Source organism: Prionailurus viverrinus, chromosome D4 (assembly GCF_022837055.1).
Source record: "Prionailurus viverrinus isolate Anna chromosome D4, UM_Priviv_1.0, whole genome shotgun sequence".
In the NCBI taxonomy this organism is placed as follows: domain Eukaryota; kingdom Metazoa; phylum Chordata; class Mammalia; order Carnivora; family Felidae; genus Prionailurus; species Prionailurus viverrinus.
Genome location: NC_062573.1, coordinates 29,637,419 through 29,658,829, shown reverse-complemented (window position 1 = coordinate 29,658,829; position 21,411 = coordinate 29,637,419). Strand labels below are relative to the sequence as shown.

The window sequence follows — 21,411 nt, the reverse complement described above, 5'->3', positions numbered from 1 at the left end:
GATAGGCAGGGATTGAGCCCAACTTTGCTCCTGGTTCAGTACTGTCTTTCATTGTCTCTGATTTGTGTTGTGTTGTGTTTTTTCTTTCCTAATTTGCAAGGTAGAGACTTAAGCAAAAATTTTTTTTCTAAACAAAGCTTTGCTAAGCCACAATTCTTTTCAATGAGGAGGAGATATAAAAAATTTCTTTTGGATGACATAATAAGCAAAGGTTCCAGAATGTGTATACAAAACAGAATGATAATGTGTTTTGCATGGAAAATGCCTTTGAAGGAATGACAAGGATTGGGAATTGCTGCAAGGCCCTTCCTTAGTCTTTTATAATGAGAACTTGAAGTTTCCATTTAAGCAACTTAAAAATAAAAGTATGACTTTTTCTTTAGGATGATCTTTCATAGAGACTTTCAGGTACCTAAGATTTCTTTTAAATTTTTCATTTTAGAAGTTTTTAAATGCCTGCAAAAGTAGAACAGTTTAACAATGATCTTCCACGTACTCATCATCCAGGTTCAACAGCTAATGACATTTTGCCAGTTTTATCTATATCCTAGTCCCCTCTCCCATTTGCTTTTCTAACTAGGATATTTCAGAGCTTGGCCCAGACATCCTGTCATTTTATTGAGAAGAGATTTGGTGTGTGATCACAGACTTGTATTTATTTATTTTTAAACGTTTATTTATTTTTGAGAGAGAGAAGAGAGAGAGCCGAACAGGGGAGGGGGAGAGAGAGACACACACACACAGAATCCGAAGCAGGCTGTAGGCTCTGAGCTGTCAGCACAGAGCCCGATGCGGGGCTCGAACCCCCAAACTGTGAGATCGTGACCTGAGCCAAAATCAAGAGTCAGATGCTTAACTGACTGAGCCATCCAGGTGCCCCATATCACAGACTTTTAAAATCTGAATCCTAAAAGTCATATATGTAGAATTTCAAGAACTATTGAAAAATTATCTTTAAAATAGTATCCTTTATGTGATCTTTACATAATTTTCAAACTTAAAAGTGAAATGGGAATAGGAATTATTTTCTTTCCTTCTGATATAGGAAAAGTAGATAATGAAGCACGATATTGTTTTCTGGTGTTACATCTCTAAAGCTCTCAGTGATTCTGAAAGCTAGGCACGAACAACATCAAGAATGCTGTGAAAAAGAATAGTTTTTCTTCCTTTGGACTCTTCTCTCATTCTTAAATGTCTGCTTATACTTACTTTCCAGTCCTAGGGATGAGTAGAATATAGGCTATTCATTCTAAATGTGAGATTCTCAACCTTGTGTGGATCCTCTGGGAATCTAAACTAATCCTGATGCCTAGGACCCACCCCCAGAGATTACGGTTTAATTGGTTTGGTGTGTGGCCTAAACATCAGAATTTTTAAAAGCTTTCCAGTGATTGCAGTATGCAGCCAGGAGTTGAGAAGTACTACTCTAAATTCTTGCTATTCAAAGTATGCTTTGACCAGCAGCATTAGCGTTACTTGGTGCTTATTAGAAATGCAAACTCTCAGAGCCTACTTCAGACTTAATGAATCAGAATCTGTATCTTAATAAAATCCCTAAGTGATACATATGTACATTAAAAGTTGAGAAGCATTGGTCTCAGTCAGTGGTTTTCAACTGGGAGTGATTTTGCCCCTCGGGACATTTTTGGTTGTCACAACTGGGGTGCGTGTACATGATAATGGAATCTAGTGGTTAGAGGCCAGGATGCTGCTAAATATCCCACAATGCACAGAACAGACCCTCACAAGAAAGAATTATCCAGGTCAAACATCAGTAGTGTTGGTTGGAGAAATCTTGGTTTAGGTAGTCTCAGGGAATTCACATTGGTCCTAAGAACTTTCCAGTTTAAGGAGCCTCGGGAACAGCAGGTTTGAGATCAGCTGTGTCTGTTATACTTGTTTTTGGCACCTCAGGAGCTTTGCCTTTACTTTGGGGTCTGGTTAGACAGGACAGACAGAGATCAGGTTAGTGTGATCCATCCTGGGATGGTGCTGCTGATCTTTGTGCAGAGAGAGAAACACTGTTATTATCAAACATTGGCCTCCTAGAAGTCCCGCTTTTATATTATATACATGAGCACTCTTAATCTGCTTTTTATATGCAGCAGTTAGAGTTTCACTGTGTCATGATTTCAGGCTATCCCGCTGTAGCCTGCCCGAGAGCTTCCAGTAGTGGTGCCAGAGCTTCCTTCCACCTGATTGCTTTCCTTACTGCTCCCCTCTTCTTCCAGCTGTGAGTGGCTGTGATTTGTGGGGGCAGCCAGTCATCTGGTATGGGGACTTCATTGAGGGTCACAAGTGCATATGAGAACCAATTCAGACCAAAACAGATCCCTTCCCCCATCCCTGTAGTGCAAATCTCCCTGTATTCTGGTGGCAGAAGTTTAAAGGCCTCAAGGACCAAGGTCAAGGGAATGATAGTGATCCACTCCTCAGTTTCTCAAAACCCTCTGTACCAGTAACTTGCCTGCCCTCAGCCCAGGTGCCTGGGCAGTTCTTTAACATTTAAATTTTTTTTTTTTTTTTTTTTTTTTCAACGTTTTTATTTATTTTTGGGACAGAGAGAGACAGAGCATGAATGGGGGAGGGGCAGAGAGAGAGGGAGTCACAGAATCGGAAACAGGCTCCAGGCTCTGAGCCATCAACCCAGAGCCCGACGCGGGGCTCGAACCCACGGACCGCGAGATCGTGACCTGGCTGAAGTCGGACGCTTAACCGACTGCGCCACCCAGGCGCCCCAGTTCTTTAACATTTAGCCTGTGTGAGCAACAGCTGGGGATTTTTAAATGTTTTTTCTTTTTTTAAAAATGTTTTTAGTTGTTGTTTTTAGAAATGCAGCCTTCTTCATAATAGGTAAACCTGTTGGAGCTGCCTAAAAGATAATGGAGACATTGGTTGTGTTAGACTTGTGGATTGACATCACCTGAAAATGTAACTAATGTGCCGACTCATCTGTTATTGAACACAGAACTCCCCTGTGCATCTGATTGTGACGAGTTGTATGCAGTGGCTATGGCCAAAAAAAGTTATAAAAAGGATGCTTTTTTTTTTTGCTTAGGGGTAAAGAGGGGTTAGAGTATGGTTGTAAAACTCTGAGGCAGCTTTAGAAAACTCCATCGAAAACTGTCCAGGTATTGTTTACAGTGCCTGGATTGTGCCAGACCATTGTTGGTACGCAAATGGCAACTTGTTTCTGAGCCATTCTGTAATCAGTTTATGGCATCTCTTTCAAAGAGGTAGGGCTATCATACGTGAGACCATAGATGTGGCAGGTGGGGAAAAAAAAAATCTTGAATGTAGTTTTTGGAAAGTGGAGAGTGGTTATAACTACATAGTTTTTACCCAGTTCCCAAGTACCTTCTCCATGAAACCTTTTCTGACCTTCCCCTGATCCTGTCTGGATTAAAGGCAACATTCTGTGGTAATTTATCACAGTATTTTATACCTCTTCCACTCGATTGGTAGGTCCGTTATAGATTTCAAAGCATACATGATGACTGTGGCCATCTAAAATATTAACTGATAAAATTTAATAAAAACAGGGTTTTTATTTAGACCTTTTTGGTAGTAGACCTCTTTGGATCATGTGCCTTTTGAGGAGATACATGCATTAAATATTATTCAATGTTGGGGCGCCTGGGTGGCTCAGTCGGTTAAGCGTCTGACTTCGGCTCGGGTCATGATCTCACAGTTCGTGAGTTCGAGCCCCGCACTGGGCTCTGTGCTCACAGCTCAGAACCTGGAGCCTGTTTTAGATTGTGTGTCTCCCTCTCTCTCTCTACCTCTACCCTGCTCATGCTCTGTCTCTCTCTGTCTCAAAAATAAATAAACATTAAAAAAATATTATTCAATGTTATTAAAATTTAACGCTCTTATAGGTTAGAGTCTCCTAGTCTTATGAGTGCATTATTTAGAAACTTTCAGTTATACATAATGGATCGAACAGATATGTTTACATCCAACACTTGCTAAAACCTCACTAAAATAATAATAAAGGGGTAAAAAGGTAAAACATTTCGCAAGGGTGATTGGAATAAAAGAGGAGACAAAAAGTAATGTGAGTAAAATTTTGGGAGTTATAAAATAGGTCAGTGGCAGCTGACATAGCATTTTAGAGAAAGCTGAAAGCTAAGTGCCTGCATTGGGAAAAGAAAATAAACAAATTGATTAGGACCTTAGGCTCCAGAAAAGCTTAGGAATCAGAGGTACTCAGAACCTCTGAAGTTAGGGAAGTAAGTAGGGTAGAACAGGAAGATTGGTTGAAAGTCTGTATGAGAAACAATTGGACCCCTAAATCCCTTTCTTTACCTTGAGCTGCATGATAGCCACGTCTTCCTCACCCCAGCGGAAGATAGGAGATATTGACCAAGAGGCACTGTTGTACCACACACAGCTTGTCCATTTTGAAATGGACGCATGGGCACATGCAGTCCTCATATTTAAGAGTGAACCACTACCTCTAACCCCTTTCCCTCTTCAACTCTGAGAATGCTGGAACCAGGAATTTATCCTGTTTGCAGTGGGGGTGGGGAAAATATTGGAAGACTCATTTCTAGGGAAAAGCCAAGGGGGAGGACCTACTATACCTAATGGTTGGGAGTTTAGATTCCTGTCTGTTCATTATAGAGGGAAGCCCCCAAGCTGATGAGCAGCCTCAAACTACACACAGACCCTTTAATTAGCTGTGCTTTATAATTCCTCCCCTTTAAATAGAGACAGGCGGCCAAAGATTACTAGACATTTGAGGAAAGCCTCTAACATGAAAATCAGAGATCAAAACAAGTGGTGGGGACCAGGGGTGGGGGAAGAGAAAGAAAAGTAAAGATATTCAGAAATAGAAGATAATGCAGGGAGTGGAAGAAAATGGCTAAGAAATGATAATTAATATTCTCAGAGATAAGAGAAGCTATTTCTTTTTCGAAATAATAAGATGACTAAAAAGGAACATTTCAAGAGATAGCTCTTGAAAGTTTAAGATATGACAACAGAAATGAAAAGCTTAGTAGAAATGATTGAAAATGAAATTAAAGGAAAATCTTTCAAAAGTAGAACTTAAAGACAAAGAGATGCATAAATAGAAGAGAATGGGTAAGAAAGGTCCAACATACAAATAATAGAAGTTGCAGGAAGACAAAACAGAAGGAAGAAGGGAAGAAAGCATCAAAGAAATAATACAAGAAGAAATATTCCAGAACTGAAGGTTTCTAAGGTAGTAGAACTGAGTTTTTAAGAATGAAGGGGCTTAGCCAGGGTTTGGAAATGTGGATGAAAATAGATCTCCACAAAGTGGAATTTCAGAAAACTGGGGGAAAAGGGAATATCCAAAAAATATCTAGAGCCAAAAACAATCCCCAAAAGATCATAAACAAAGGCTTGGAATCGGAAAGACTTTGGATTTTTCATTAGTTATATAAGACGTGAGAAGACCATGGAATAGTGTTTTCAAAACTGAAAATTATTATCATCCTAAAATTGTATATTCAGCCAAACCAGAATCAAGTGTGAGGATGAAATGCAGTCAGTCACCAGGCATGCAAGATCGCAAAAAATTTACCTCCCATCCATCTACCTTCAGGAAGTTACTGGAGAATATATTGCACCCAAACAAGTGACCAAGAAAGAGGAATCCTTAGGATCTAGGAAACTGGGGACACATTGTAGAATAGAGGTGAAGGGAATCCCTAGACTGACAGTTAAGTTGCAGGTTGAGAAAGAAGCCAGTCCAGATTGGAGCATGGAATGCACACATCAGGTGGAATGTCTCCAAAATGGCAGCGGAGTGGGGGCCAGATCAGCTGGTGTATGTGGACATGTTGAGGGGAGGTGAAGAGTGCTGGAGAGTGTGAAGATGAATTAGTAAGACGAATAACTGCCTCTTTTTTATTTAACTTCAGGAAAAACCAAGATATTAAAGAAGGAAATGCGAAGAGAGTACCCTGCATGGTTTAGGTGCAATTCCATATTGGTTGTTAAGATATTAGAATACTTATATACTCACTGGTAAAGAACTGCTACGAGTGCCCTCCCCGTAGCCCATTACCTCCCTTAGGTCCCGTGGGCACCTCCCTCCAGTCTCCCCTGGAACCCAGTGATTAAAAGGTTAATAATTGTCATGGCACAGGTCCCCCAGGACCCTACTCACTCTCAGCCTCTGTTCTAATTGCTTAGAGTCACGGTACCAATTAAATATTTCGAACATTACCCTTACTTAGTTGTGAATACTATTTACATAATCATAGTAGTATAAATATTGATTTAACTAAAAATTGTCATAAAATTATAGTGGGAGGATACAGTGAGGAAGAATGTATGGGGCAGGAAGGAAAGTTCTTATTTTCCATACTAGGAAATTCATAGATAATATCTGAAGCTGAAGAAAAATTTTAAAGCCATTTAAATTTAAATTATAAGCAACATAGAAACATAGACAAAATAGCTTAAAGTATTTAAAAGTGGTTCCCTCTGGGGAGTGGAAAGTGTGTGTGTGTGTGTGTGTCTGTCTGTGTCTGTCTGTGTCTGTGTGTATGAGAGAGTGAAGGAGACAAGGTACAAGGGACGGTTATTTTTTCTGAATGGAAAAAAGTTAATGTAAAATAAAACATTATTTCAAAAAACAACTTTAGTCTTGTAAACAACTTTGATTTTCTTTTTTCCAGTGGCAGTATGATCACCTCACAGCTACCTATCTTCTGCTGCTAGCCAAGAAGGCTCGGGGAAAACCAGTTCGTTTAAGGCTTCCTTCTTTTTCCTGTGGACAAGCCAGTGATACCCCGTTCACAAACACCAAGGTAAATGTTAGAACCTTTTGTGTGAACACTGACTGCTCTGGCCTCACGCCCGCTCCATTCATGAGTGGGTCCACCACTGGTGTCAAGGAGCCAGAGGCAAGACATTTTATGATTTAAATATTTTTGGTGAGGAAAATGGGAAATTCAGAACTTGAACTGTAAAAATTTCAAAGTTAACATGGCATGGAAATAATCCTTTCTTCCCCTTTGTTTTTCATGAAAATAATTTTTGATTGTTGTAGAAGAATTTTAAGTCACAGATAAGCTAAAGGAAAATAGAACTTATGGATAAACCTACTCCCTGTAGATAATATAGTTTTATTTGACTGTGACTTTCCATTCTTTTTTGGTGTGTTTATTTATATAATTTATTTAAAAAAATTTTATTTTAAATGTTTAGTTTTGAGAGGCAAAGTGTGAGCAGGGGAGGGGCAGAGAGAGAGGGAGACACAGAATCTGAAGCAGGCTCCAGGCTCTGACCTATCAGCACAGAGTCTGACACGGGGCTTGAACTCATGAACCACAACACCATGGCCTGAGCCGAAGTTGGACACTTAACTGACTGAGCCACCCAGGTGCCCCTATTTATATAATTTATGTATATAATTAATACAAGTGCTTTTAAAGGACACTTGTATTATTGGGTTGGGGATAAAAATTTTTAAAAATTATTGGGAGTAAGATTTCTGAAAATAGGATGTATTGTCTTTTATATGACATGAAATACTTTAATGAATATTTTGATACTCATTTATGTTGATGGTTTAGGTTTTTGATTTGAGCAATAGTTATAGCTCATATAACTCAAATACCTTGTATGAATTTGTTGTGACCATATTTTTTCTACTTTTGTCCTTTTTGTCTCATTTTTCTTTGTCATGAGTGTTTAGAATGATGGAGAAGCTTTACATTTTTGGAAGCACCATGTCATTCCTAAGAACTCCCATTAGTCTCTATCTTCTGAGTTTTTGTTACCTCCCATGGTTTAAAATACTGCCTTCCAAATCCTTTGCTGGATGGGTGTGGGAACTTTGGAATATAATCAGTCTGATTAATTTAGGTTGCAATTTAAATTATTCTAGCACTAGGAAATTGTACTTTTATTATTCTCAGAGAGAGAGGTAGTTAGCTCTCTTTATTTAATCCAGTATAGCCCAAATGACTATGTGTGAGGTGATTTTATTTCTCTGCCTCTCAAAATTATGTCAAAAGAAAAGCTACCTTTTTCAGGATCTTGTGTTGAATCTCCCTCTGACCTCCCTGAATTCCTTTAATGTTTCATTTAGATCTCTCTCTCTCTCTCTTTTTTTTTTTAAATGTTTATTTATTATTGAGAGACAGAGACACAGAGCGTGAGCAGGGGAGGGGTAGAGAGAGGGGGAGACATAGAATCTGAAGCAGGCTCCAGGCTCTGAGCTGTCAGCACAGAGCCTGATGCGGGGCTCGAACTCACAAACTGCAAGATCATGACCTGAGCTGAAGTCGGTCGCTTAACCAACTGAGCCACCCAGGCGCCCCTAGATCTCTCTTTATGGCACTTATCAATCATGTGCTGCAGGTATAGGGACTCTTACGTCCCTTCCAGACCCTGTCAGTCTCTGCCTCTCTCCTTTCCTCCCTAGTTGGTCTTTTGGCCAAACTAAGCACTAAAAGTGCCAGGAGCTTTACTTAAAAGTGTACGGGTTTTTTTTTTTTTTTTTTTTTTTTAAGTACCAGGAGCTACACTTAAAAGTGTAAAGGGATCTCTGAAGTGAAATAATGTCATTCCTGGGATGGTTTTCTAGTCTATTCTTGGAGAGTTTTGTTGGATTGGTGAACACACCATGCCCAGACAGATCTTTTACCTATGGACTCCATGAGTTGTTCTGTCACTCATCCTGCCCACATTTCCAGACCCTTTAAACTTTCAGACTGAAGTGAAGATCTTGGGGTCAAAGAGAACACAAAATCATGAACTCTGTTTCTGATCAAGGTAGTTGCAGAATGGCATTAGATAAGTCTGTACCTAGAATAAACTTCAGCAAAATTTTTACATTTATAACACCTTTGTTAACAGTTCTGAGATATTTTCCTAAGCCATTGAATTTTCTTACATCTGGATTGGCCCAATCTCAATTCACCTGCTTCTAAGAATTATGAAGTATTCAAGTATCTGGGAAGACACTTACTCTTCTCTTTCAACTAATGAGCATTGACCCTGATCATGTAATTATTTGGGCATTATTGAATCAATTTTTATGGTAGGTAGATATTTTAATAATAAATAGTGTAGAAATAAAATTTTGGGTTATTTTCTGATTTTTATGCAAATCATTAAAACTTGAAACATAGTTTCTTTGTACTGTTCTCCCCTTTGGTAGAATCACCCTTTTTTCTCTGAGGTGTTGTTTATAAGAAAGTAAGTAATCCTGAACTGCTAATCAGCAGATGGCATTTTCAGCAAGACAATAATGCAGTCTGATCCAGGAATCAGATTGGTTAAAGATTTGGTTTGGCTAAAGATTGAGAGGTCAAGAGGGCGAAAGTAAGAGGAAGAGAAGGAGGGAGTGAGTTGGGAGGGTAGGTGAGAGCTAGATTGTAGAGAGCTTTGAAATGCCATGTCAGAAGGGTTAGACTTTATGCTATAGGTAATGGGAACCATTGATTTTTGAGCAAGATAGGATAAGTCACTTGACAGGACTGTAATTTTGAAAAATGTATCCAGTGGTATATAGACTTGTTCAGTTAGGGATGTGTGTGTGCTGTTACTCTCTATGGCAGTGCTCGGGATGGCCATCGTTCGTTACTTTTCTCCACTGAGCCTAGATTTAGCTTTAGTATTTTTCTCCGGCTAGCACTCCATGTAGCCAGTTCTAGTTGATGATAATTGGAGAACTCTGTCATCCCTGGTTGAGAGGGTAGAAACACTGGTGGCACAGACCATACTGTCTGTTTGAATAGTTCAGGTCTGAGAAGATGTGTCCTTGAATTAGAACAGTGGCAGTGGGACTGGAAAGTAAATGGTGACGTATGAGAAATTCAAGTAAAATTGTCTGGCTGGCTTAACTAGATGTTGAATTTCGGAAATGGAAGGAGGGAGAAATAAAAGATCCAATTACACTCCATAGTCTTAGAATTTAGGGTGTGTCTAGTATACCCTTAGTTTATGGAGGGGGGGAGATAAATGACTGTGGGGGTATTGTTAGCACAGGACCCCAAATACTCTGTCCCCAGCTGACCTGTCTTAAAGCTAGTTTATTCCTACTGGGAAAAATTGCTACATATTCTGCATGTATTTGCAAAAAAAGAAACCTGTATTTCAAAGTCATTTCTTTTATGTTTTCTACTTTGTTAGAGCGCTTTTTTTTTTTTTGAAACATTTATTTATTTTTTGAGAGACAGAGTGAGCAGGAGAGGGGCAGAGAGAGAGGGATTCACAGATTCCGAAGCTGGCTCCAGGCTTGAGCTGTGAGCACAGAGTCCAATGGGGGGCTTGAACTCACGAACCATGAGATCATGACCTGAGCCAAAGTCGGATGTTTAACTGACTGAGGCACCCAGGCACCCCAGAGCTTTTTTATTTGTAGATTTGCAGTCGAGTTGTTTCTCTGGTGTTATAGTGATTATCTGATAATAAAGCCAAATTTATCTTTGGCTAAAGAGTATATATGTAAACATGTTCCAAGACATGTTTGAGAGTCAGAGATTCTCCTCATAATTTGTGTTGGCATTTTTTGACTTCCTGTTTTCTGTCCTGGACGGTGAGCTCCTTTAGTATACTATCTGATTTGTTTCTGCTTCCAGGGCCTTGCCCTGTGCCTCGAACATAATCTTTTAAAAATTGAACCATGATGGCGTTGTCTCTGAGTTCTTCTATTTTTTGAATAGTCAAAGAATCTGAGTCTAGAAGATATGACAACAAGTGATGAAAATGATGTGGCTGGATTGATAGACTATGACTGGTGTGGAGACAGTTCATCAATAGGTGTGACCACCCCACAAACACCACAGGTTGGTTATTTATTTTACTATTTAAAGCAGTGTATGTTGCCTAAATTATAAAAACATCTAGACTCTAATGTGAGTATGTATAGTAAGTCTGTGTAATATACGGTATTGGGTGTGTGCTTGCAAATTTAATGAATTCCTAAGCCATTGAAGACATTAATGAGAGATTTGTTGGAATATGAACAAAAGGGAAGCCATTTATTTCCAAGTTGAACAAAGCCAATATTCCATTTTAGAGCACTGTTCCTCTTTTCGCTTGTCTTTTTTCCCCCTGCCCTCCCTTTCCCTCCCCTCCCCCTTTCCAAAAATGAAGTACAGCTTACATATAGTTAACTATTTGTTAACACTGTTTTAGTGTGCAGTTCTGTGTGTTTTGACAAATGCATACAGTCCTGTGACCACCATCAAAATCAAGAACAGTTCTGTTGCCCCCTCTCCTAGAGTCCCTCATTGTAGCCAACTCCCTATTCCCCCCAACTCAGAGCAGCAACTGATCTGTTTTCTTCTCCTTTTGATAATTTTTTTTTTTTAATCTTATTTGGCATTTGTTGAACTTATTGGATGTACAGTGAATGTTATTCCTCCACTCTCTCTGAGGGGGGCCACGCAGAGTGCACTCTCTTTGACAGCAGTGAAATACAGGAGCAGGTGTGCATGTTTCTACTCAGGGAAGCTCACTAGAGACTTAGAATCCAAAGTTTTTACTGGGGCTGGTTACACAGGCTCTCTATGTTGGTGGAATTCGTCACAATCACAGAAATTCTAGACTTCTAGAAGAAAAGCTGTCGTTCATCATAAATCACACTGCTTGTAGTCTGTGCAGTCTGGTACAGCAGGGTTTGGTGCTCCAGCCCTACAAACAAACTTATCCCAACAATGTTGGGAATTTTCTAAAAGCTGGGTTACCCAGCTTCCATCCAGGACCTGCTAGGCTAACTCTTGTGTGCAGCGGGGCCCCTATTACATATGTGTAAGAGTGCTACCACATATATACTTAGGAGTGGAATGAGTATCTTCAGCGTTAACAGATAATGCCAGTTTTTTCCCCAAAGTGGTTTTGTTAAGTATACTTCAACCAGAAGTAGAAGACTGTTCCCATTGCTTTACCTATTTATTAATACTTGATATTTTTGGCTATTTAATATTTTAATATTTAAATATTTTGTAATCTGGTGAGTATAAAGTTATATCTCCTACATTGAAAAGTCCATTCTTTCACCACCAGATCTACAGTGGTGCTTTGATCATATATCAAGTTGTCATAGGAGTGTATCTGTTTCTGGGCTATATTTTGTTTTATTGATTTTTTTTCACCACTACCACACATCTTAATTACTTTAATTTTGTAATAGTTCTTCTCTCTGGTTGGCCAATTCTTTAAGAATGTCTTGGCTACTCTTGTCCCTTTGCATTTCCATATACATTTTAGAATCATTTGGACAAACTTCACATACACTCAAAAATTGAAATTGCATTGAATTTAAGATTCAACTTGGGAAAAATTGAAATCTAGACCCTCAAATCCCCCTATCCATAAACATAGTATATCTCTTCATTTATTAGGTTTTAGTTAATTGCTTTTAATAAAGTTTTATAAATTTCCCCAGAAAGGTCTTATATTTTTATTAGATTTATTCCTAAATACTCTTATTTTTTTATTGCTGTTAGGAGTGGTAGGTCTTTTAAAATCACAGTTTTGTGTCTGTTACTGGTGTATAGATATGAAATTGATTTTTGTGAATGATCTTATATTCAGTAACTTTCCTAAACTCTTAAATTCTTATAATGTGTCTGTATATTTTTTTGAGTGTTCTGTGTACAAAAGTATATCATCTATGGGTGGCAGTTTTGTTTCTGCTTTCTAATTCTTTTATTAACATTTTTTTAAATTTTTTTTTTTTGAGTGATAGAGAGACTGTGAGCAGGAGAAGGGCAGAGAGAGAGGGAGACACAGAATCCAAGCAGGCTTCAGACTCTGAGCTGTCAGCACAGAGCCTGATACGAGGCTCGAACTCATGAGCCATGAGTTCATGACTTGAGCCAAAGTCAGATGCTTAACCAACTGAACCACCCAGGCACCCCTCTTCCTTTCTAATTCTTAAACCTTTAATATCTTTTGTTTTTTTTATAACTGCACTTAGTAGACCTAGCAATATAGCAGACACTGTTTTTCCAAGCTGTAAAAAGAATACTTCTTTTATCATTAAGTATGATGTATGTTCTCTCTCTCCCTCTTAAACCTTCCCCTTCCCACTCTCCTTCACTCTCCTTCTCCTTGTCAGCCTTCCTCTCTCTCCACTGCACCTCCCACCCTGTCTTTTTCAAGTTAAGACCTGTTTTTCATTTAGTTCTGGTCTGCTAAGATTTGTTTAAATTTTTCTTTTATAGTGTTTGTTTATTTTTGAGACACAGAGTGTGAGCAGGGGAGGGGCAGAGAGGGAGGGAGACATAGAATCTGAAGCAGGCTTCAGGCTCTGAGCATAGAGCCTGACGCGGGACTTTGAACTCACCAATACGCGAGATCATGACCTGAGCCTGTGTTGGACGCTTAACCAACTGAGCCACCAGGCATCCATCCCTAAGATTTGTTTAAAGTCATGAATCTGTATTGTAGAAAATACCTATTGAGAAAATCATCTATTTTTGTTTCTTTCACTAGTTGATATAATTAACTACATTAAATAATGTAGTTTGTTATATGTTATATCAATAGTTATGATGTTAAGCCAGTCTTGTATTCTTTATATAAGCCCAGTTTACTATCTTTTTAATACACTGCTGGGGTTAGTTTGCTAATATTTTGTTTAGAATTTTTGCTTCTTTGTTCTTAAATGAAAATGTCCTATAGTTTTCTGTCTCATATAAGTCTTTTTTTCTTTTGAAAATTTTAGTTTTATTATTACAGACATTATACATGGATACATTCATCTTGTAAAACATTTAGACAACATAGAACAATGTCAAATAATGCATGAAAGTCTTTCTTCTCCTCTACTTGCATTCTATTCCATCCATCTGATTTTGGTATTGTGATTATAGTAGTCTTCTAAAATGAATTGGGATGTGTTTCTTTTTTATTCTCTGGAATGGTTTTTAAGAGCTAGGGATTGTACTTTCCTTGAATGCACATAGGACCATGCAGAAAGTATGAATTTGGTCCCTAAACTTATGTGAAATTGCAAATTGTTAAAGGAGAATTTTGCTTCTCCAGAGTTAAGCCTAGGGCAGACAACATTGTTGTGCTGTCCTCTTTACAGGGCGGATTTATATTTAATTCACAGTTTGATTTTAGATTTTTTAAAATAATTTTTTTAATGTTTAATTATTTTTAATGTTTATTTATTTTTGAGACAGTGCAAGAGACAGAGTGCAAGAAGCGGAGGGGCAGACAGTGGGAGACACAGAATCTGAAGCGGGCTCCAGGCTGTGAGCTCTCAGCCCAGAGCCTGACGCGGGGCTCGAACTCACAAACCGTGAGATCATGACCTGAGATGAATTCGGACGCTTAACCGACTGAGCCACTCAGTCACCCCAATGTTTATTTATTTTTGAGAGAGAGGGAGAGAGAGAGAGGAAGAGTGGGAGGGGAAGAGAGAGAGGGAGACACAGAATCTGAAGTAGGCTCCAGGCTCTGCACTGTTAGCACAAAGCCTTATGTGGGGCTCGAACCCATGAACCATGAGATCATGACCTGAGCCAAAGTCAGAGGCTTAACTGACTGAGCCACCCTGGTGCCCCTAGTTTTGTTTTGTTTTTTAAGTCTATTTGTTTTGGAGAGAGAGAAACCACAAGTGGGGGAGGGGCAGAGAGAGGGAGAGAGAGAATCCCAAGCAGGTTGTGTCCTATCAGCAGGGAGCCTGACAAAGGCTTGTCGTGGTCGTGGGGCAACTGTGAGATCAAGACCTGAGCTGAAGTCGGATGCCTCACTGACCGAGCCACCCCACCCCGCCTTTCATTTTAGTTATAGCCCCCTCTGGCTTTTCATGAGCACTTTGGTTCTAACTTACCACCTTGCGTAGGCCTAAGGCTTCCATGGCTGTTAACGTCCATGCTGCCGGTTATCCGAGGTGGTAGGTAGATGGCCTTAGAGCAATGGACAGCTTCAGCCTTTATTATATCTCTGGATTCATGCTCCTCTTCTTAGTTTAGCCCCTGAGGATTTTCCTTACTTTTTTGCAAGCTCAACCATAAATCCAAAATGATTAAAAAATATTTTGTGTGCAACATTTCTGTTAAGAGTATTTTAACATGTTTTTTCTGCTGTAATCACTAAACACTTAGTTTTTGGTACACATTAGAGACAAACCATAGGAATCTAGGCATGGGAAACAATTCCTCAGGGATTTAATGGTGACCATTCTCAGTATAGCCTGAGATCTGGGTGTGTTTGATTTAACACTCAGCCTAAAACATGTTGAAAATGATCTGTCAGTAGAACAGACTAAAGTGATCTACGTGTACTAAAGAGAATTGAATATACATTTTTAAATTTCCTGGTATTGCCAATAATATCCTTTTGAGAGTATTTCATTTTAGTAAAAATGGTGCATGGTAATTTGCAAATGATTAAGGCATGTTGTAGAGAAATTGACTTTTCTTCTTCTTCATTGTGCTTTATCCAGTAACTTTTTTTTTTTCCAGTTTGCCAAGCATTGGACAGAATCAAATGGTCTGGAATCTAAATCATTAACTCCAGTATTATGCAGAGCATCTGCCAATAAATTAAAGAACAAAGAGAATGTATATACGCCTAAGTCTGCTGTAAAGAATGATGAGTGCTTTGTATTTCCTGAGCCAAAGACTCCAGTTAATAAGAACCAGCATAAGAGAGAAATACTCTCCACACCAAATCATTACACTACACCCTCAAAAGGTATTTGCTATATGTACTGATCAGGGTAAAGTACCTTCAAATTGTATTCTTACCATCTAAGCACATAATAGGTCGGAAATGGCTAGCATTGCCCTCGGGAATTTATGCTTTTTTTAATCCTGTATTATTTGCATTGGTTGAAATGAAAGCATATTAGTCAACTTCTATTGATATTTTTTCTCTTTTTCACATATGTAAAGTTGAAGTATAGCATCATAGAATATCAAAGCCGAAAGGCAAGTTAGAGCTCATTTCATCCACCTGTTTTTTTCACAGCTGAAGAACACAAGGCTCAGACGAGTGATTTGCCCAAGGTCATATATCCAGATTTAGACTTTGTTTTCTCCTTTGCTCCCACTTATGGTGACTAAAACTGAAGTCTCTGCTGAGCCCTGAGATCTCACTCATCTGGATCTCTAGTTCTGGTATCTGATCCTGCTCTTGCTCATATTTCAGAAGCACTCATAGTCATGTCCTTCTAGAGATCTAGATCTGCGTCCAGATATTACAACTTTCTCATTGCCCTTGGTTTCCTTATCAGCTCAGTCATCACCAATTATTTAAGTGGTTTCTTTTATGACACCTCAGTGTTTTCTTGCTGGCCTCATTTAGGCACATTCTATTTTGTCAGTTCCTAGAACTGAACCCAGTTTTCTGGTGCTGGGTCTCATCAGGATGAGACTATAAGCATCATGAGAGTAGAGCTTCTGTCTGCCATTTTTGCAACATGGCATAGTATATGGTAGGGGTTGTCTTTATTGTCTGGTACTTAGTAGGTGCCCAGTGCCTGGTATATAGTGGGGCCATATCTGTTGAAAGAAAGAATGAATTAGAGAGAGCCTGAAGTGGTTTTATTTATTGTGATCTAGTCTATGTCACTTTTTAAAAAAATTGTTATTTTTAGAGAGTGTGAATGTGACTGGGCGAGAGGGGCAGAGGGTGAGGGTGGGGGGAGAGAGAGAGAGAGAGAGAGAGAGAGAGAGAGAGAGAGAGAGAGAGAAGAAAGAAAGAAAGAAAGAAAGAAAGAAAGAAAGAAAGAAAGAGAATGAATGAATGAATCTTAAGCAGGCTCCACTTACAGCATGGAGCCTGACACAGGGCTCGTTCCCACGACCCTGGGATCATGACCTGAGCCCAAATCAAGAGTCGGATGCTCAACTACTGAGCCACCTAGGTGCCCCCAAGTCACTTTTTAAAATGACTCCTAAACCTTTTTGGCCTTTTTTTCTAGCAATTGTAACCTACTCTTGTTTTATGTTAAGAGCCTGATGAACCCAAACTCCAAGACCTTGCCATGTGAAGTGCTGCTAAATCATGGCCTGCCATTGTGCTTCTAATTTGCTAATGGGCCTGATAGCCAGTTCCAGAGCTCTACTTCTTGTAAAGATATTATGATCAACTTTGTCAGAATATTTACTGGAAGTTCTGTTATTCTGTTAATTGCATTCCCTCGTTCATCAGCTCAAACAACACTTTCCCCAGAATTGTGAAGCTAGCTAGTTTGGTGTGATAAGCATGTATAGCTGCCTGGGGTTGTTATGAGGGTTCAGTGAGGTAACGTTTGGATACTAAGGTCGGATGTTACTAGTAGTAGCTGCTATTGCATTTTTTTGCTAATGGGGTATTTCTCTTCTGTTACTTGTTAATATAGCTACAGTATCATTTGTGAATCGGGGTTGGGTAGGGAGATAAGATGGACTTTAACTCATTGAGGGCTTTTTTTTTTTTAATTTTAAATGTTTATTTATTTTTGAGAGAGACAGAGACAGACTGTGAGCGGATTAGGGGCAGAGAGAGAGGGAGACACAGAATCCGAAGCAGGCTCCAGGCTCCGAGCTGTCAGCACAGAGCCCGATGCGGGGTTCAAACCCACGAGCTGTGAGATCATGACCTGAGCTGAAGTCGGAGGCTCAATAGACTGAGCCACCCAGGCGCCCCAGAGGGTTTTTTTTTTTTTTTTAAGCCTTTGATGCTTATAGTTCCTTCTATTATTGAGTATGTGTTTTTAACTTAAAAAAAATTTTTTTTAATGTTTATCTTTGAGAGACAGACAGACAGAGTGTGAGTGGGGGAGGGACAGAGAGAGAGAGAGGGAGACACAGAATCTGAAGCAGGCTTCAGGCTCTGGGCTGTCAGCACAGAGCCCGACACAGGGCTTGAACCCACAAACCACGAGATTATGATCTGGGCTGAAGTTGGATGCTTAACCAACTTAGCCACCCAAGTGCCTTGTGTGTTTTAACTTTTTATGTAATTCTGAAAGTTTTGAAACATGGATAGTTTGGAATTTATAATCTTAATGTATCATCAGTTTGCATAGAAAACTTCCTCTCAGTTTGTGAGGAAGATTGTGTTGGTCTAAAGTTATTATTGGCTATTTTTCTTTAAACATAAGAGCCACCTACAGAAGCTACTGGCTAAAGCCCCGATTGATAGCTTCCATTAGTGCTGTGTACTTTACTTTCTTTCATCTGAGTCATTTTTCACATAAGCATTAATCACTTTTCTTAATCTGGTACAATACAGTCAGCAATACTTCGTCAACGAGTAACTATGTATAATAGTAGATACTCCTTGTATACAAAGATGAAAATATTTTCAGAGATATTATTTTCTTGTTCTCATGGAACCAGTGAAAATAGTCCTGATAGTCATAAACAAAACAAAACAAAATCTTTAATGTCATCTTAAAAACTTGATATCATATGCTTGTTATAAAGTGTTGTTCCCTCTAAAGGGTATGCAACTTTTAGATCATAAACGAAAAGTTAACTAAATAGTGGTAACCAGATTTGTTACTGTGAATTTGTCACAAATTATCTGGATACAAATACCCTACTAGAATGAAACACAAAATTCTAGAATAGAATTTATATTCTAGAATATAAAAATAACAAAAGCTCACACTGTTTAAAGCTTTTGTCAAGCCTTCACGGGGACTGTTCTCTTTGCCTAACAGGAGTTGAGTAGGGCAAAGAATTGAATGAATACCTCTCAATACTATTTTCAATTAAAAGCACAAATTGGATCCTTGTATAAATACAGATTGACTTTTGTTTATAGAAAGGAGAATCAGTAGTCATAAAATCTGTATTTATATGATCTATTTAAATTTATCATATAATATTTATAATAAAATTTTAATCATGGACTCGGTTTTGTAGTGAAGGAAAAGAAGAGCCACACATGCAAAGCCAAAATGATTTTGTTTTTATTATAAATCACATGGAAATAATTCTTTAAATAAGTAGAGCCTTAACACCACTGGCCAAGTGATTACAGTATTTCTGAGTCAATGAATAAGTGATGTATGCATTATTGACAGAAATTTTGAAACCATAATATGTCAGCTACATATGGTTTGTGTTTGTTGTTTTTCTAATAGCCAGAAACCAGTGCCTGAAAGAAACTCCAGTTAAAATGCCAATAAATTCAGCAGGAACAGAGAAGTTAATGACAGGTGTCATTAGCCCTGAGAGGCGGTAAGTGTTCTGTTTTTTAGGTTCTTTGATCTTTAGTATATGTAGCCAGATTTTCTTTTTTCATGTATGATCAGCCTGATTAAGGTAGCAAGCCATTGTGTAAATTATGTCGGAGACTGCAGAAATGTCTAGCTGAATGCAGATGGTCTATGGCCATCACTGTAGCTGTTGTTGCTGCCTTCCTCATGGGGAAGAAATCTGAAACTCTTCAACAGTAGGACTGGCATCTTAACGTACAGCAGCTTGGGAAGACAGTGGCTCTGGCCCCATCCACATAGTCCCCTTTCTGAGGCCCATCTTTTCTGATGCTTCTCCTGGTAGAGTGTAGACATCCACTGATAGCAGTTCTTCATATAGTAAAGATACCAACTGGTGTGTCAAAGAAAACTCATCCCTCTTGTATGGACATGGACAGTTTGGCAGCATTGGCGTCCCTTCATTGTCTTTATTTTTTAATTAAAAAAATTGTTTATATTATTTATTTAAGTAATCCCTGCGTCCTATGTGGGGCTCGAACTCACGACCCTGAAATCAAGAATTGCATGCTCCTCTGAGCGAGCCAGCCAGACGCCCCTCATCGTCTATAATAGCTATTTTTTATTTTTATTTTTAAATGTTTTAAAAGTTTATTTTGAGAGAGAGAAAGATAGTGTAGGCACATGAACAGGGACAGGGGCAGGGAAGAGAGAGAGGGAGAGAGAATCCCAAGCAGGCTCCACACTGTCAGCACAGAGCATGACATGGGGCATGATCAGACACTTAACCAACTAAGTCACCAAGGCACCCCTATAATAGCTATTTTTTATTTATTAAAAAAATTTTTTTTAATGTTTATTTATTTTTGAGAGAGAGAGACTGAGTGTGAACAGGTGAGGGGCAGAGAGAGAGAGGGAGACCCAGAATCTGAAGCAGGCTCCAGGCTCTGAACTGTCAGCACAAAGCCCGATGTGGGGCTCAAACCCACAAACTGCAAGATCATGACCTGAGTGAAAGTTGGATGCTTAACCAACAGAGCCACCCAGGCACCCCAGTGTAATAGCTATTTTTTAAAGCAGGATCCATTTTGAGGGCAGTTGAGGAAATTAGACTGTGAACTAGATATTAGACAGTACTGTGGCATTATTATCAATTTTCTCGATGGCATTGTGGTTATGTAGAAAATGTCGTTATTTGTTGGGTATGTGTGCTGAAGTGTTTCAGAGTGAAGTCTCATGGTATCTTCAGATGGGTTACCTTTAGATGGTTCAGCAAAGATGTGCATATATTTAATGTATTCATTTATATATGTAGAGAAGGCAAATGTGGTGAGAAATTAACAACTGTTGAATCTAAGAGGATATATATATGGGGTTCATTGTACTCTTCACCCAACTTTTCTGTATATTTTTTTTAAAAAAGCTAGGGGAAAAATAGTTTTGCCAAGGGGCAGTTGGCTGAGGGGAGAGGTGATGGCTGTGTTCCAGTGGGAGATGGCTTTTGTGCTTCCTGAGTAGTGAGCTGGACTGGCCTTGGCATTCGCCTTGGCATACTTGAACGGCTTGTGACAGCCCCGACTGGCAGGAGGCCCAGTTTTACTCATGGATTTTTTTTCTTTTTAAGATGTCACTCAGTGGAACTGGATCTCAACCAAGCACACGTAGAGGATACTCCAAAAAGAAAAGGAACCAAAGTGTTTGGGAGCCTTGAAAGGGGGTTGGATAAGGTTATCACTGTGCTTACCAGGAGCAGAAGGAAGGGCTCTGCCAAAGATGGGCCGAGAAGACTAAAGGTAAGTGCACTGGAATTCTTTAGTATGGATTTCAGAAGCTGGCTGCTAACCAGACTATTATTCTTTTCCAAGAGAAGTACTGAATGAATGAATGAATGAATGAATGAATGGATTTTTTATTTTATGCGTTTTGATGCAGTGGGCTTTGAGAATGCAGAGGTAAATTATACAAACTTGCTCTTTCCAAGGAGCGAATAACTATAATCCAAATATTCAAGTGGAGAGATTAATCACAGAGGCAATATGGAGGCAGGGAAACATGGGGCATATGGAGGAACTGAGAGCTGCCTTAAGGATGGGGACTTGAGCTTAATTGTCATATCTCTGGCATGTAGAAGAGTCTCTGACACATGGATATCTCTGTAGGCCCTCACAAAATATTTGAATGCATGGGAAGTGAATTTGAACTTTGAGTGTGGTGTATGTGAAGAAAATACTGAGCAGCACACTGGGAAGGTAGGCTGAGAGGTCCTCACAGGCCTAAGAGGTTTGGAACTTTGATAGTCCTGTCAT

The 21,411-nt window shown here is 39.1% G+C and overlaps 1 protein-coding gene across 2 annotated transcripts in view; it reads left to right on the top strand.

The window, feature by feature from the left end:
• MELK (maternal embryonic leucine zipper kinase) overlaps positions 1-21,411 on the top strand; it is a 94,484-nt gene that overhangs the window by 62,343 nt on the left and 10,730 nt on the right. For both annotated transcript variants that reach the window (XM_047830806.1, XM_047830807.1), the window contains exons 12-16: positions 6,657-6,788; positions 10,656-10,778; positions 15,417-15,648; positions 19,034-19,130; positions 20,730-20,898. In XM_047830806.1, the coding sequence (XP_047686762.1) occupies positions 6,657-6,788; positions 10,656-10,778; positions 15,417-15,648; positions 19,034-19,130; positions 20,730-20,898 (753 nt within the window). The remainder of the gene's footprint in view (positions 1-6,656; positions 6,789-10,655; positions 10,779-15,416; positions 15,649-19,033; positions 19,131-20,729; positions 20,899-21,411) is intronic.